An 18318-nucleotide genomic window follows, 5' to 3' on the forward strand; every position below is an offset into this window, starting at 1 on the left:
GTGCTGTGCTGCCTTAGCCCTGCTCAAGTCATCTTGGACCCAAATAGGAAAAAGTTGACATCCTTGATGCCTTCCTCCCTGAATGTCAGAGGTATTAGTTTGATAGTGGGGTGGGAATGGGATCATTTTATTTGTGTTATGCAGCAATCTTCTGCAAATGGAATGCAGAAAAACTTGCTCTCATCCTAAAGAAATATATCCAGGATAACTAAAATATTAAACTTGAGTACCAGTGAGCAGTAGAGGCCAAAATAGACACGAATTATCAAACAGTATCTCAAATGCTTGTTATTTCAAAAACTGGAATAGAGATAGAGCATTGTATGAGTGTGACATTTTACCGAGCTCTGCGTGTGCTGAACTTCGTTCACAAGAACAGTGTCACTGACGTGAATGGGCCTGTCCTGCTAAGGACACACAGAATTCTTCCCAAATCCTCATTGGACACATTCCTCGGGGCATTACTACTGAAAGCTGCCTTTTAAACGACAGTCTCTCCTCAATGTTTTCAAAAATGAAATATCCAGTTATAAAACCTAACATTTCAAAAATCAGAAAGCACATGAGATAGTTACTAAATCAATACATTTCAAACATATAGAATGAGAAATGTGAGTATTTTTTCCTTCCCTTCTATTTAATTATTTAAGTGTATAAATATTTGGTATCTCATCTGTCTGAAAAAAGAGCAGAGGTTCAAGCTTGGCTCAAATGGTGTTGAGACAAATGTGAGCAGTCCCAAGAAATGGCTCCTGAGGCTGTGGGAGATGCAGAGGAGTGGCAGGTCCCTCATCATGGCAGGAATTAATCCAGGCAGGGGAACTTGTACTCAGGGGGTCGGGGGCTCTTCTGCACCTCTCACATTCAGCACTGGACACACTTTGCAATTCATGAGTGGAAATGCTTTCCCTGATGTGTCAGCGAGGAATTGTTCTGGTGAAAAGCCAGAACACACTTGTCTTTCTATGAAACTGGCACAAAGAGGAATAAATTCCACAGCTTATCTTGGCACCAGAGCCATCAGCTTCTCTGGCAAGAAATTCCCACCAGAGAACTGCAGCCTGGGTCTCCACATCTGATCTACTGCATGTCTGGCACAGCACAAGCGTGGTACCTGCCCAAATCCAACACCAAAGGTGTAATTCTCCCTCAGGGTTTGGAAAGAGCCACAAGTGCAATTCATCTTTCTCTGGTCTCACTTTCCTATAGGCAACATGTCCCTTAGGTTTAAAATTAGAGTCAATGTGATGAAGATTTTTTAAAACCTCTGGATCTTACTTTGTTATTTAGAAAAAAAAAAAAAAAAAAGGAAAAGTAACACCCTGCATTTCCAAAGTCTGCAGGCTGCATTAGAGTTCTACCTTAGTAATTACAAAGATTTATGTTCCATCCTGCCCCAAATCCAGAGCTCATTGTCCATTCAACTTACACTGCTCTGACTTACAGTTCTCTGTATCCATTATCTTTAATAATAAAGAGCTGACTGCACTTAATGATTGAGGAGCAAGATGTGATTAGCAATAGGAATCTCATTTATGAGAAAACAAACCCGAGTGTGGTTTTTGTGTTTCATTAGAAGTATCTTAAATGTACTCCTTAATGCTAATTGATCTCACAGAGATGAGAAAATTCTCTGTTCCAAATTAATGGGACAAAATAATTCATCTTCTTTCTGGAGGGAACATTTAATATCATTCAGCATTTAGAGGGAGGTGGCATCTTCACAGGGATTTCACCACCTCAAGTGAGGTTTACTGTGAGCATTTATCCCAAACCTGCAAGATTTCCCACTGGACATGGAAAAAATTCAACAGCATAAATACACAACAAAATGCCATATACAACATTTTCTTTTCACAAAAGGTCTTTCCCATCTTAGCAAAAGTACTCAAAGCTGAAAAACAATATTGGTGAGTAAATATAAAGGCTTTTTCCATATGTTTGTCAAAGGAAAACTCCTTGATGACTCTGTTAATTTGCTATGAGCAGGAGATTACCAAGATATTTGCAAGATAAAGTTCCTTGTAGGATTTATTGAAAACAAAACAAAGCAGAAATCTATTTTTCCACTAAGCATTTCACTTTTGTTTGTATTGCAATAATTTTTTTTCCTCTTTTTGAATTATTCATATTTGGATATCAAATATTCCTACAAACCAATGCATTTAGGAATAATGAGTCTTGACTAGTTTCATTTTAACTCATTGTGCTTTCTGACCAGGATTATTATTATTATTATTATTAAATGACCTTCTATTCAGTCTGTTTCTATGATCCATAAATAGAAATTGCCTAATGAGCATCTCAAGTATTCCACTGTGATTTCCATGGCAGTTTTTCCTATCCTGTGTTTGTATAGCTCTGATGACAACACCATTTAATCCACAGCAACAGCTCTGCCTGCTTCTTCTCAAATCCCTTCTATGAATACAACCTTCCCCATTTGAGGCTGGAATCTTGTACCTTTACACTGTCTGAGAAATGCAGATTGGCTGTAACATCAACTGAAGAATTAATTTGAGAACTTCAAAAGTTGCTCCATACCACAGAAACAGCAATAATTATTAGATTTTCTGATGAAAGAGGAAAAAATTTCCTTTTGCCTTGTACTAATGTTCTGCTTGAACAGGATTTGCATTTTTGGTTTGCAAAGCAGCAGGGACAAATACACTCTCCAGTGTACTCAATCCATTTTTACCTATTCCAAAGAAGGAAGGTAGAGAAGAGCAAAGGAAGAGATGCAGAGTTTCTGTCACTACTATGGAAAAAATAATGCATGTTCCATGAGGAAATCAGCAGAGTTCTGGAGGAGGGGAGGCAGATTCCTTCTAGAGGAAGTGTTATATGGTGACATTTTTGGTCAGAAGATAACAAGTGTGTTAGTGAATATTTTACTGGCACATCACCCTCACTTCCTATTTTGATATCACACAGTTTTATTTTCTCATGTCACACACATCACTACTTTGCCTGAATTCAGGAAAGACCAAGGCAAAGCCTGCCTACCATTCTGACATCCCAGAGAGACAAGGTCTTGTCAGTGGAGCTGGTGACAACGGTGCTGGAGAAGGGCAGGAACTCGATGCTGTTGACTGAGTCCTTGTGGCCACGCAGGGTGTATCTGCACCTCTCACTGCAAGAGAAGAAAACAGGAATGCAGCACACTCCACCCAGGGTAATATCATCAACAGACAACTTTAGGTGAATGAAGAACACATTTCGTGCATCTCCCCAGCTACTCTCTGGAAAAATGAACATTGACAGCGATTCCTCATCCAAGCCCTGCACCACAGAGACAGTTACATAACCCAACCCATTGGTGTTTGCTTCCCAGTAATGAAGGCTGGAGCAGGAAGGTATAAAGAAATGAGAAATGGGTTTTAAAAGATTGAATCCTAAGGAGGAACAATGAAAGCATCACTTAGTGTTCCCTGGGTGGATTCCCAAAAACCTCGTTGATGCAGAACTAAAAGGGAACGTGGATGAAAAAGTAGGATAGAGACAGCACCATTTCATTTTTATAGACATGAAATTCCATTTTTTTCAAAGGGAGATCTATTGGACCGTGCCCACGTGCACCCTGAAGAAAGCCAGTGAGTGCTGGCAACCTGGTTTTCCTCTCAAGGTCTGCACAAAGCCTTAGAGAAAGCAAGTGGTGCCTGGGAGCTCTTTACTGAGGGTAAAGTCTTGTCCCTGTGGACACCCCAAACCCCTTTTCCCTGGAGGAGAAGTCTCAGGCTACGGATGAACCACTCCAATGGCCATCATATGCTCCCAGTTCTTAAAGCAGAGGTGGGGAAACAGAGGTGCACCCCAAGAATCGAGGTGTTCATCATGAACTAACAGCTCAGATGGAATTACCTGTGAAATGGTTCTGAAAGTTCTTTCAAGGCTTAAGACACCCAGCCACTGAACCTTCTCCCAGCTGAGTAGTAACACCCTAGAGCTTTTGGGCTGCCTTTCTCACCTCTTTGCTTTGTTTTCTTTGAATGAGTTAATTTCTGGGACAACACTGCTGGTCCTTCTCAGCTGAGGGGATGGACCTGATACAGCTGGAACTCCAGACAGGAAGCTTTTCCCATTGTAGGAAACTGGACACTACCAGGATGACACTGCTGTGGAGAATCAGTTCTCTCACCAAACAGCCTGACCTTGGCTGTACAGCTGTAATCTCGTGAAAGCTTTTTGGGTTTTGCTTTGCTTTCTGTGTACGCACCAGAGCAGAGCATTCCTTAAACTGGAGCCAAGGAGAAGAGAAGGAAGAGCCCAAGGATGTCCCATCCACACAACACAGGACTCATTGTTAAACAAGGGCATCACTCCATGATTTCTTTAGATATATGTAAAACTTAAATGTGCAGTATTTGTATTGTTATGAAAACACACAGGTAGGGGAGCATACTGTAGAAAAAACTAATAAATATAAACTCAGTAGCAGTTCTATCCTCTTTGTTCAGCTGAGTCAAAAATAGTATGAAAAAATAAAAGCCAACAACTCATCATAAATTACTGCAGCTTTCAGCGAGAGCTCAGAATTTTATTCCCTGCTCATGTGATTCTGACAGTAGAAACACACCTCCCTGGAGCTGGCTGCTGAATATATCACTGGGGCTTGCAAATTACATTACTGGGTGCCTCTTAACAGAGAAATTTCTTACAATATTTATTAAGGAAGCTGTCAGCAGGGGGGAAGTAAAGATGTGATTTTTCTGCTTTTTTTTTTTTTTTCCCCTGCCTGTATGTCCCCAGAAGACTCTCAGAGCTCCTCCTGGTTCTGTACCAGCAGCACAGGAGATCAGTGTCTGCAGTGGGGGGCAGGCCAGGAGAGCTGCAAGGCTGGGATGGACACTCCCCTGAGCACTGATCTAACACAGGGACGCCTCAGATCTGTCCTGGTGCTTTTCCATTTGCCATTCTGGAAAGATAGCCTGTGCTGAACACCAAGCCTATCCCCACAAAGGCAGAGTAGAAGGGAAATAAGTAGCTTCTGAGGAGAAATATTATCCAGGAAATAGATTTCAAAGAAATACTAGATTCCACTGGTATAATTTTACAGAATCTATGTTTTTCTATTACAGATAATACATTATACCACCCAGTGTTATCTGTTATATAGACTACATGTATTATTTTGTCACAAGGACTCATTTTAAACTAGACATAAAGTGCTTGGCTGTTAGAACTCGGTGCACAAGATATCTGATATTCATGATCAATTGATATACGACAGTAAAAATAACTTCAGTAAAATAATTCTTTTGTCTCACAGTGTCAAGGTAATGTTTTACACCACAAATATGCCTTTTCCATCTCAGATCTTACACTTTTTTTTTATTTGTGCCTAGGAATGCCATTTTTTAAAGGTGCCCAATCATTTCCAGCTTGCATGTTCCAATGTAAAGGCTCTGAGCTGCTGAACAATTTCTGACAAGGAAAATCCTGCTGCATTTTTTTTGTGGGCACTTTGCATTTTTGAAAACATAGACAGCTTTCCATACCACAGTGTGAGAGTGGTTCCATTGGAAGAAAGGGAATATTTTCCTGTATCTATTATCTTGTGTCTATGCCCTCTTCAAAGGCTGGGGAAGAGCAATGTCTTCAACCTGCTTGACTGGGCTTGGGGTGAAAGAACACAGGAAGAGGGAGGCAGTTAAAGGAAAAAAAAGATATTTTGTTTGTCAGGCACTGATGTAAGATCTGGACTGTCCCAGGCAGACAGGCTGCAAGAACAGGCTTGTGAGAGATTAATTAGGTGCCAAAGCAGGAAGGCCCATTCAGAATCCCTTAGCAAGGTGAAAATGGACTGAAGTGATGGACCATGACAGCAGCAGAAGGGAAGGAAATGATTTGCATTTTTCCATCAGGAACACAAACACCCAGCCCTGATGCAGCCTCTCTCCTTCCGACTTCCCTATCACTGCACACTGATGAGCTCTGGCTCTCGAGATCTCATTTACCACTCTGATAACTGACTGAGTGAATATTTCTGAGAACCGTTCCCCAGTGCTACATAAAATAAATTCATCCTTCTGTCCAGCTGAGACATAATTTCAGCAAGATTGTCTTGTACCAGCTATCTTCTGGTTGGAAAGGGCAACAATTTATCTAGATGTTCTTTTTCCACAACAAAAGAAGTTGATATGAAGGGTAGATCATCATCCTGTTTCTTCATGGAAGCTCATGTTTCTATCCAATGGAACAAGTTTATCTACTTTAGAATAAATCTGTAGTGGTTTTTTCATGGAAGCTCATGTTTCTATGCAATGGCACAAGTTTATCTACTTCAGAATAAATCTGTGGTTACATCCACTGAGTACTTTTCTCATTGTGAACACAGAGCCTCATGGATATAAGCCTCACAACCTCTGAATATCTTCATTCAGAAGACAGAGGGGATCATGTTTGAACAGCAGGTTAGACACTTGCACAAATCTTGATGCCTCAAGAGGTTCTCAATAAATGATGCCACAAGAGAAATGCTGCTCAGTAGCTCAGTATTTTGCAGATTGCATGCTCACTCTGACACCACTCCAGCCTTCATTCTCCCCCTGTGTAGTGCAGGACTAATTATCCTCAATGGTTTCTTTCTTTCTGCAGTCAATTCCTCTCCCTTAAATCCAGGTGAGGTAATGATGTTCATCAATAAATCAGCCTTCATTCTACCTCAGCATGTTTGGATGTTTCCTAAGAGTTTCAAACAAACATGGACAGATACCAATCCAGAAGCACATCTATACCAGGAATATTGGCTTCAATTAACCATACCAATACTGATATCATTAGCTCAACACATTGGGAAGATTTCATTTCTAGAGACTTCTCTTTTGAAAATCACATTTCAGAATGCTTCATTCAAATTGCAAAGAGCTTTCAGTAAAACTGCATTGAAAACAGAAGATATGAAAGATTTCCACTTAGATGAGACTTCAGTGAATATTCCCAGGCACTACACAAATGTAAAAGAGCAGCCAAAAAATGCACCAGTCAGATATTCCACTGACTGTGCAGTAATTGAAAGGGAACACAGGCAGTGGGTAGATCCCTCTTGCCCTGCATACTTTCCCAGTAAAACTCAGGAAAAACAAAGCAGTGCCCAGCCTGCCCCCACTGCCAGCCACACAGCAAACCACAGCCACGAGGCAGACAACATGTGGCCAATTCTTCTGCTACTTAAGTGTTTCAAAAAAACACCCCACACATGCATGATGGAAATCCTATGGAATCTGGATTTTTTTGCCCCCTTTCTTGGCTTTTTTTTTTTTTTTTAAAGCATGTGGTTTCTATGTTCAGCTCTATTTGGAAAAACTGGGGGAGTGGAAGGTGATACCATTTCAGTGAGTACTTAGGTAGCCATCATTACTTATTTTATTTCTGTGCCATATTGAATCTCAGTTCAAACACGGTAATTAAAACAACCTATACAGCCACTTGAAATTAATGAGATTTTGAGCTTGCTCTTTGGAGTCAGTGCCTCTCCCACGCACCTTTTTCCATGCCTTCCATGCCTTCATTCCCAAACAGGAACTCCCAAACTGTACCACCTTTCCCTAAAACCACTCTCTCAAATAGAGCAAACACTAAACTAAACTCTCTCTCGTGTCTACTGGGAAACATTCTTCTGTGTGAGCTGCAATTTTCAGGGCAAGTTACACCAGAAAGTCATCTGTTGTGAAGGTGCACACAGCATTTCTGAGGAAGATTTGTAAAGACACACCACAACCAGCCTCCAGTGCTCCTATTGGGCTGTAATTGGGACAGTCAAAAGGAGTATCTTTTTTTAACAAAACCTAACCCCATCACTTTCTCATTGTATGGCTCTATCTCCAAAATATGTTTAAATTCGGCATAGAACTTTCCCAGCCAAGATCAATGGCCAAGGATAGCAAATGGGCTGGCTTAAGACATTAAAATGCCAGCTTGGTTTATGCTGTTATAAATGCATCCTATCATGTCTTTACATTTTATGACCTCTATTTTATTTCTAGGTAGCTTCACATATGACACATCCAATTATTCATGTCAAGAATGTAAAACTACCAGTATTTCAGTAAAAAGTGCTTGCCATCATTTATGACAGTGATTTTTTTTTTTGACCCATTATTTCACTAAATGTAACACATTTTCTGAGACATTGACATGTGAGGACACTTACTCTAGAAAGTACATTTGTCTCTGAAAAGATACACGACAGTATGATGCTGTCAATATGAAACACTTGGTTCAATTATTACCTATGCTTAAGAAAATGGAACTCTCTTCCAATTGTGAACATTCATTTGTACCCTCTCTCAAACCAATGTTTGACACTTGGAAAATGCAGCGCTAAAGGAGATATTACTGCAGCTTCTGTGACAATGCAAACATTTCTCCTCAAGTATTTAGAAACATTTAGAAAGAAAATACAAATATAATCCTGCTCTGTGTAATTAATTTTCATATTTAGCACTCATGGAACGTTTTAATCTCTGCGATCTGAGTGCTCTACAAAACAAGGAGCAATCCCCTGACTGAAACAAAGCTCAGAGTCAGGCTTTCCCTGGCAAGGATCAGTTTGTAGAGCTACTCACAAGTTTCTCAATCTGGTGAAATCTGGTGTCGGATAATTTTAATTTTTGCACTTGTGAAGTTCACACTGAGCAGAAGCAGGATTAAGTATTAAACCCTGCTGTCATCACTCCCATCAGGGGCTGCTGTGAGCTGGGGCACGAGGGGCTGAACCACCCAGGCACCGTGAGCACGCCCCACTCCCGCTGGAAGCAGCACAAGCTCTGCCACTGATGTCAGGAGGAGCAGGATGAGATCCAGCCCTGTCACCACAGGAGCCTGAGAGCTCACACTTTGCTCTGCTGCACAGTAAATTGAGCATGTAAAAGGAAGCTGATCTCTGAAGGGGGATGGACTCAACTGGTAAGTGCAAGGGTATGATTGTTCCCTTCCTCTCTCCTCGTCTTCCTCCTCCTGCCAAAAGCAAAGCAAAAGCTTCCCAACTAAGAAGGTTTAGCCTAGGAAGAAAAAACCCCAGACATGATACATATGTTTCATTAGTGTTTTCTATGTATATAAACAAATATTACTCATCTGACTCAGCATGTTTGTAAGTCTGCTGTAAAATCCTGTAACATCCTATTCTCACACCTCCTTGCAAATAGTCGTACTGTTAAAACACAGAGCTTCTGAACTGGATCAAATTGTGTCCTCCCACTGACAGGACATAAGTCAATGCCAACAGTTACATTTTTTACTTGCCTGGTAAATTTTGAAAGGCTGCAGCAGTTTATTTTTGAGAGTGCAGATTTCCTCTCTGAGATCAAGCAAGGCTCTTTTCCCCTCCTTTCTCAGGAGCTGAACTGAGCACAGCAGCTTTCCTTTAACACCAGTTTGTAAAGACTCAACTCTCACCAGCTCTGCTTCAGCTCCTGCTGAAAACTGCAATAAAAGCCAGCAGGATTTAGTAGCTGAAGAGATTCCACCTGCTGCAAGAGGGAACTGCAGTCCCAACCCTCTCCTGGCCCTGCTGGCGGAAGGAACACCCTGGGCTTTGTGCTCACACAGGATGGACCTACACCTCCAGGTACCCTCCAGTCTGCTCCAAATCTGTCTCACACTTATTGTGAGCCCCTACTCTTAGCAAAACTCCAAGAGAAGGCTGAAGGGCAGTGCCTGAACATGATGGTCCTTAAACGTGGGTCTTGTTTGATGAGGTGTGAGCACACCAAGTGCTCCCAGCACAGTCCCACGCACTTTGGGGCTCACTCCTGAGAGCACCTCCGAGGGTTAAAGCCTTCCCACAGCAGGGAGGTGGTCAAAAGCTCGTCCAGTCCTTCCCTTCCCACTCCTCACCCTCCCATTCCGTGGTGCTCCCTCCACAGCCTCCTACCCCTGAGGCATTTGTGTGCTGTTAACAAGATACTCTGTCAACAGCAACACCCAAACAGGACAGGAAAGCTATTTTATTGTGTAGGAAATTCATTTCATCTCCAGGGACCTTGCCTCCTTACATATTTTGCTGTTCTAAAAATTACTTCGTCCCATTTCTATAACTTGAAAGAGCCTCTTTGGCAAATAATACACAGAAAGGGAAAATTGAATGTACCTGAGAACAAAAAAATACAAAAAACCACATGCAGAACAGAAAAAGAGGGCAATGCATTACATTAAATGAAGTCTGATAGCTTGAACTTCCGATTCAGTGAGGTCTAATAGGGAGGGACATTTGGCAAAATTCCCCTGATAAATTTATAATTAACCAGCAGAAAGCAAGGCTCCAGTCAGATTTCTATTCTGCAGTGAAATTAGATAACAGCCAAATAATCACAGTCCTTGAAAGAAAGTGCTGTGAATGCAGGAGAAAAAGGTTGCAAAACTGCATGCCTTACCTTTGGATTAAAGTGCTTATTTGCCTCAATTCCTAGTAATTAATGTAACACAATTTGTATTACTGGAAAAGTAGCCAATTATAACACTGTATTTATTTTTCTGGCAGAGCTCTGCTGTGTGTATTTAAGTAGAAGCTGTGTGTTTATTGAGAGTGTGGAAACTTCCTCTACCAGGCAGACATGAAGATGCAGCACTGAGTTAAACAATACTCTCAGACAAAAAAGCACAAAGTTTTGAGGCCACCACTGGTTGCTGTGGTGTTGGACACAGGCCTGGCTGCCTGGTGCCAGTCTGGGAAATAATATTAACCTTATTTTTTACTCTGTTTCTGTATCAAGTGCACATAGATAGTGGTAGGGTGGGCTTTACAGAATGAAGACTCTCCCCGTGCCATGGTTGGTTACAACTCTCTGGTACAAATGGGCAAAAAAGAAAAATAATCCATTACCTTTTGGTGCTTGATTGATTCCAATACTACTCAAACTCAGGATCTATTTTGATAAACATTGATAATACTAAATATGATTGACAATAGCTTTATATGTTTTTGTGAGTGAAAGCCCAGGTTATTGAATTAATAATATTCTACTTATGCTTTCATTAGAACGCATGAAAACTTTGCCAATAATCTATCTCCTTTTTTTTATTGGCTGGAAACATGAATAATGAATCTGCTCATTATTACACTGAAGATTTAGACTTTTAATGTCTTCCATTTCTTTGCAAGAACAAATGAAGTGTTCTATGAGAAGTATTATTATGTGTATTATTTTCTGATTCTAGATGAAGGGGTTTTGGTGTGAAGCTTTGATTTTTTTAAAGGAAAGATAGAATAGTAAGACATAAAATCTCTACTTAAGAATGGTTTATGGTCTTTTTGTAAGATTGTAATCTATTCTTCAGTCCCTTTTACTATGTAGGCTTGGCTGTAGCTCATCAAGGTATCATTAAAGTCTCACTGCTCAACAGCTGATTGTTGGCAGCACAGGGCATGTTTCAGCTCATGGCAACAGCTGTTGCAAAAGCTCACTTTTCACTGAAACTGGGCTCCAAATCAATGTTGGTAACTTATTTCAGCAATTTTAGTACAAACAGAAGCCTGTTACTTACAATCCAAATTTTTCAGAAGTGAGATGCATTTTTATATGTTTCAAATTTGGATTATGTTTCATTTGATGAGGATTGTACTTCCCCAAGGTTAGAGTTAGGTCAACAAAAATGACTTTGAATGTCATGGGACAGAAGAAGATTTAGGCTTTTATATCCAAAATGTAGATTTTAAGTGCCCTTTTCCTCAGCTTGGTCAAAACAGACCAAGTCAATTACAAGGTCTTGCTTGAAAATGTGCCTAACAGAGTGATGCCAGGGAATGATCTAAAGTAATCCTGACTTAATTAGTAATTCTTACCCCAGCTGCCAGTCAGAAATTATACATTTGTTAACACTACTCTAATGGGAACGTTCTGGGCATTCCCAGAACATCTGTAACACACCAGTGGGATTTGGTCCCACATTGGTACGCACTCTGAGCACCACGCAGGAGCACACACCCTGCATTCCATATTTCAAGTCAGGTTTAGTTCGTTCCTCTGCCTCTGGAAAATCAACACTCACATATCAAACAATCCATTTGTGGCCATGGCTTCTAACTTTTCCATCAAGTCTGTCTGCATGCAGAAAATGAATTCCATCAGCCAAAAGAAAAGCTTTGTGCAGCTCGGTGCTCCCAGCACTTGGGGCGACACGATCTGAAGCGGTTCCCCTCCAGGGTCGGCTCTTGTATTTCATAGTGATGGAATAAAACACTGTTTCAGTCCTTCAGTCAGGAACTAGACCACAACTCCTCCTTGGAAAGTGTCTCCTTTGCAACATACAGAAAGCCAAGCCACCTATCCCAGAATTCCAAACCTCAGTCCAGGAGCAAGGTACGCTCAGGTTCAGAAAGGTACATGGTAATTCTTAGATTATTTTTTTACTCTTACCCTCACTCAGCACTTTCTGCAAATCAAGTTTCCTCAGGGGATTTTTTTTTGTTGGACAGGTGAAGACAGGAGCATCAGAAATCACTTATTGAAACCCACAGTCTTGTTTCATGAAACAATTATCTCCTCCCTGCTCCAGGCTCAGGGGTCTGAGCTAATCAGATCAGCACAGGCTCAGTAATAATGAAATAGCTGTAACCCATTTAAGCAGACATTAAACAGTGCAGGACAAGGAGTGTGTTTGCTGCTCAGCAATTCTGCCACTGAATAAGCAAAGCTTCTCCCCTGTGACAGTGGGTCCTACTCAATTACCACATCAGCTGACAAAATGGCCTCAAAGCTGAGCTCATGGCTCGCTCTACGCTCTGTATGAAGCTGCCATGATCTTATTATTTGAGTTTTTCTTTTTTTTTAATTACAAGAACTTTACCTCTAAAACGACTGCCTTTTCAGGCTAACCCTGAACAAGTAAATGCAGATGTCTCAATCCCTCCTTGCTTTTGAAAAACACCAGCACACGTGTGTTTTGATGGATCACTGTCAAGTGATTTCATTTTTTGTGTCTGTATACTAAGGCTTATATGAGAACTATTTGAACAGGTTATTTTACAGTTTTAGGCTTTCACTGTTCAAATAAAATATTGTGGAGAAGATGAGCCATCTGCACTCCACATTCAGATCCCCTTTATTGTGCATTCCAACCACCCTGAAGAATCTGTTATTTCTTTCATTCTCTTCCTTGTCATAATTTATTTCATTCTTCTACACAATCATGTGAATAAATAAAGAATATGGCATTATATGCACAACTACTGACTGGTGAGACATAACACAGAAAATAACAAATGTGACAATGAAAAACAAAATTTGAAATATATTTACACCAGAAGGCCAGATAGACTTACTAAGTTATGCTAGAACACACATTTTCTTTGTGAGGTTGATCTGATCTATTGCTTCTGAAAACTCCCAGACAATATAAGAAATATTTGTTTTTAACAAGAGTTTAAGTCTGTAACAGTGGATAACAGCACACTTTTAAAAAATGTCACTCCTGTAACACTAAAGCCTAAAATACCTCACCAAAGCCTACTGTGTTCATCCCATAAAGCTCTATCATGTCATATTCTCTATAAATTTACATATTTAGGATGAGATTTCCAAGCTGCCTGGACAATACAGAGTCTGAGATTCCTGCAGCTGTTGGGTGCCCAAATAATGGGATTTTCCCACCTGACAATGTGGCTGCACCAACATATTTTCAATCAACCCCTCGGGCTCTTTGAAAGCTCCAGCTCTGGGTGTATTAAATGAAGGGTTAGGTTGGAGCAGCTGCTGAGGGAGAACTTTTTCTGTGAACTCGTTCAGAACTTGCTCTGTGCTGCCACCAGAATCAGGGAGCAGCTGATGAGGAGAACAAGAAGTGGCTCTTGGGCTTCTGTTTGCTGGGAGCTGCATTAAATTGCACAATGGATGAGCCAGGTCTGCACTAGCACAAAATTCTTGCCTTTCTTCAAAAACACCATTGTTGGAAAACTACCAACAAAAGGGAAAAACTGAAACAAGAACTATACAGGAGGCCAGCAGAATAAATCTAGAGAACTCAACTAGGTCCACGCAGTTGCCATAAAACTAACTCAAATCAGCTTTTAGCTCTCAAAAAAAACAACCAAATCCAAGCCCAGCAAACTCCCTGCACCCCAAAAACTCTCCAAACAAACCAAAATGCCACCATTATTTTACCTCAGGATCCCTTTGCTGTCTAGCTTATAGTGATTAAAGTCTTTATAGGATAGAGAAAGCAGTACTGGCACGTCATAATTTATCACTACCTTTTAAATTTTTTTGTGTATTAAGTTAGTATTTTTAAATTTATTTTTAATATATTTCTTTTATGTCTTTAATCCCAACCCATGTGCATAAAAAGCACTGTGACTCTTGTTGGATGTTAGTTTATTTTCCTCCACATTTTAAATTTACTGAAACTTCTTTAGACCTATTAAACAAGCAAAATTCTTTTTGAAAACAGTACAACAAAGCTGAGATGCAATAAATATAAGCACTTCAATATTTAAGTGAGGAAAATGAATTTCAGTGTGCTTTCAAATTGGTTTTCTTCAGTGCAGAGTTTCTTTATTTGTCCAAATAAAATAGATTTGAGTGGGTGGCAGCTTTAAGGAGTTATGCAGCACTGTTCAGTGGCTTTGTGAACTTGGGAAGGTATTATGAATAATGGATTTGCTGTGCTCTTAGACATGGAGCCACAACAAAACCAGTTTCTTTGGAGGTTCTCTAACTGGCATCTGCTGGAGTGAAGAATAAAGAGCCTGGTCCACCACTGAAGCTACAGGTGCAGGACTGTTCAGATCAGTGCCTGAACACAGAATGGGAAGAGCTGAATTTCCAGGGATACCTCCCACCACTTTGATCTGCTACTGTCTCACCATTTTTAGATTATGCACCACCCCTGTTCTCCCCAAAAAGAGCTGGAAAAGGGCTGGATTTCCCTTTGCCAACAGCTGGAGGAAGAAAAATACTAACTTGAAACACAAGCACAAAATATAAGAGTAGTGATTCAGTCGCCGCCTTTCCTAGATGTCAATAGTTTGGTTTACTTTCCTTTTTGTTCCAGCTTTCCCTGTTAAGAGCATGATTTTCTATCAATATAATTACACCTGTCTAATCCCAGTGTGCACCCAAAGCAAGTGTCACTGGATGAGAAGAGTATCCACTGTTCTCCAGGGAAAGAGAGGCCTTTGCAAGTCACTACTGAAATCTCCAGCTGCACATAGCAAAGCTCAGTTTACAATTGAATATGCAATCAAAGTACTGTCAAGCCATGAGTGATAACCTGATATGGATCACTCAGAAGGCTGACACACTTAGAATTAGGTTTTCAACAACCCACAGTGCCAGCTGCTAACTTCACATCTAGTATCCCAGTGTCCCCAGACCCTCATTTCAATCTTAACCTTCTAAAGTCAGCAAAGATCTGTATTACTATGAAACAAACCCTGATATTAATAATAATAATTTTTTAAAAATCTAAAAAGGGCTTTTAAAGGAGCAGGACACACAGTATTTTTACTTTTTCCTTTGAATTTCAGAGCAGGGATATGAGTGTGACTAGAGCTGTGTTCCCAGTGTGCAGCAACCTCCTGTGCCCTTATGCCACAGAAACACTCTGTGACCGTCTGCTCTGTATTAAATAATTCACAAATTTTGTTGACATTTTACTGCAGTCTCCATATTAAGATTCCATTATCTAGAATGTTTGTGTTGGTGACAGAAATATGCTTGAAAGAGACACTAAAATATAAAGAAATTCACTGGGTTTGCATCAAATGGATAATTCCAATACATATTTAATAGGTTTCCCACAGACACATGCCTTTGCAGGCTCTGAGTTCAGTAAATAGATGCATAAAAATTGTCTTGTAGATGGTGAATTGATTCCTAGCTGGGAAAGATATTGGTCAGCCTAGAACAAGGTTTTTGTGTGATGATGTGTCTCAATTCACATCAGAAAACCTACAAATATTGAAGTGCAGAAGGGAAATTGCCAACATTTTTATTTGCTTCATCCTGATCTTCACCTCCACCAAGGCAAAATCTCCCTTATTTTCTTGGGAAGTGTCAGAGGGGTTGTCTGTTGTATTCACAGGCTTAACCACTTGGACCACGTGGGAACAGACCTTACAGCCCTCAGTCTGCTTGAGGATTTGGAGATCTGTCTCAAAGAATAACCCACACAGGGCACCAGAGAAGCTGTGTTACTTGTTGGAGGTCCAACAACTTAGGGAAGTGTAAAGAGAGAGGATAGAAATGAGCCCCAGGTTTTTGAAAACTGCCACAGAGGAAAGAAATCACTATTGGGCTGGAAACAGTATTTATTCACATTTTAAGGAAGTACAAACACAATTCAGTGTCTTCCAATGTCAGTTCAAGACCCAGGGCACTTTTTTGTATGCAAGAATTAATTGTTAAAGGACTAAGATGCAACTTGTGCTTATTTTCCAGTTGAGGCTAATCAAAGATGAATAGAGTTTGCTCTAACAGGATGCACAACTAGAGTTCCACCACTTGGGAGAGAAAATAACCTTGTGTAACATTTGAACCCTTAAAAGAAAACAATAAAAAGGAAGAAAAATAAAACCCAAAAGCATCACACACAGACATGTCCGAAGACTGCCTGGAGCCAGAGGACAAGAACTCAAAAAATTACAAGAGGAATTTACATGTATTAAGGCATCCACTACAGCAGAGTTTTACTCTGAAATCAAACGACCAATGCATCTGATTTCAAACCAGGAGACATCAGCAGCTCAAAATAATTCACATTCTGGTGGATATGTGGATATGCCTGTCAGAGTATTGCTGCTTATGAATAGTAAGATGTATTCCTGCTCTTTTTAGGTCACTGGGAGACAAGAAGGGAAATAACCTACTATTACCTGTGCTTCAGCATGTGGGGATTTTGGGTGACAGTGCTCCACTTGATCACGGATCACAGACTGTGTGTGTATTATTTGCACTAACTGGTACTGACAGGATGTGGGAGTGATGATGAAGATACATAATTTTAATGAGCTGTTGTCTTCTCTGAGCTCTGTAATACTATCTGACAGTTTTCAGTGCTCTCTGAATTACTCTGTTGGTACAATTAATTTCTGGTTTGGTGGAGATACTGTAAGTCAGTATTTCTAGGAGAACAGCTAAGGTAAAGAAAGCCTGCCAGTAATGAGTGACTGTAACGTGAGGGAGAAAGAAAACATCTGGATAATGAGCCTGGATGTGGAGTGGAAAACTATAATCTGACTTCAATTGTGCTGAGTGCCTGCAGTGCTGAGCCTTTGCATTTGAGTTCTGAATCTAGGACAGTGGAAACACCCTGTCAAGATCTGACTAACATTTTGCAGGTTAAAATACCTGCACACTTGCAAATAGGACAGAAAAAAAAACCAGGAAACCCCCCCCCCCCAAAAAAACCCCAAAAAATCCCAGTGCCTGAGCTTCCTCCAGTGCACACAATCCCAGCAGACTCAGCTTTTTGGACCTGTCAGCAGCTCTGGTTAAGATTTGGTGGAAGGAAGCCTCAGTTTTACCTCCCTCATTCCTCCTGCTCCTGAAGTAGCTTCCAGGGAATCGAGGAGGTGTTTGGACAAGTGAGGGACACCAAGCAAAAGGTGTTCAATTTCCAGAGGGTCACATTTTCTCACCAGCTCAAATAAAGCTTCCTGCTGTCCAACAGGAGCCTCTCAGCCAACTACACATAATTTAGGAAATCTGGCCTAAAGGAGGAGAACTAGAACATAAAAAACCCCTAACAGTTACATCTAGTATGTTTTTTCCAAGCCATACTGAATGCTGAAATAATGGATGCAAGGAAACTTCTGACATCAGAAAATTATACACCCTTTTATGTAAATCAAGTGCAACTTTCTCAACTATCTTTTCATAAAAGAAATACTATGTAGCTAACTATGGTAGAGTTCAGATTTTTAAGCCTACTTAAAAATCTCTGCAGAACTCAGACATTTTAGAAAGCAGCTCTATTTTCAGCTTAGTTTTAAAAAAATGAAGTAGTAACTTGATTTTTCCCCCCTCCATTAATCAAAAACTGTGCTGTGCAGTTCAAGACTAGTAGTAGAAATCAGAAAGCAAAGCACTTACATTTCTGTGTATTCAATGCTTTAGGAAAAAAAGTCAAGATATTCTGAATTAAAAAGAAAAATTATCACTTTAACTACTAAGATCTTCAAATATGCCACCTGTGCACAGGCTAAATTGCCACAGATGCTTCCAGTAAAAGCCAGAGAAAACATGGATTTATCTAGACCAGTAGCCAACAGCCACCACTACAAATATTTCAGCAGAAGTCACAAAACTCCTGTCATGTTTTACAGAGTAATTAATAATCACAGACACACCTATTTCTCATGGATCTACATCATTACTG

The 18318-nt window shown here is 40.3% G+C and overlaps 1 protein-coding gene across 2 annotated transcripts in view; it reads right to left on the reverse strand.

Annotated features, from left to right (window-relative positions):
* The window catches only part of SPAG16 (sperm associated antigen 16), a 358597-nt gene that overhangs the window by 147061 nt on the left and 193218 nt on the right, over positions 1-18318 (reverse strand). For both annotated transcript variants that reach the window (XM_053947319.1, XM_053947318.1), the window contains exon 13: positions 3007-3133. In XM_053947319.1, the coding sequence (XP_053803294.1) occupies positions 3007-3133 (127 nt within the window). The remainder of the gene's footprint in view (positions 1-3006; positions 3134-18318) is intronic.

Source organism: Vidua chalybeata, chromosome 7, assembly GCF_026979565.1.
Source record: "Vidua chalybeata isolate OUT-0048 chromosome 7, bVidCha1 merged haplotype, whole genome shotgun sequence".
NCBI lineage: Eukaryota > Metazoa > Chordata > Aves > Passeriformes > Viduidae > Vidua > Vidua chalybeata.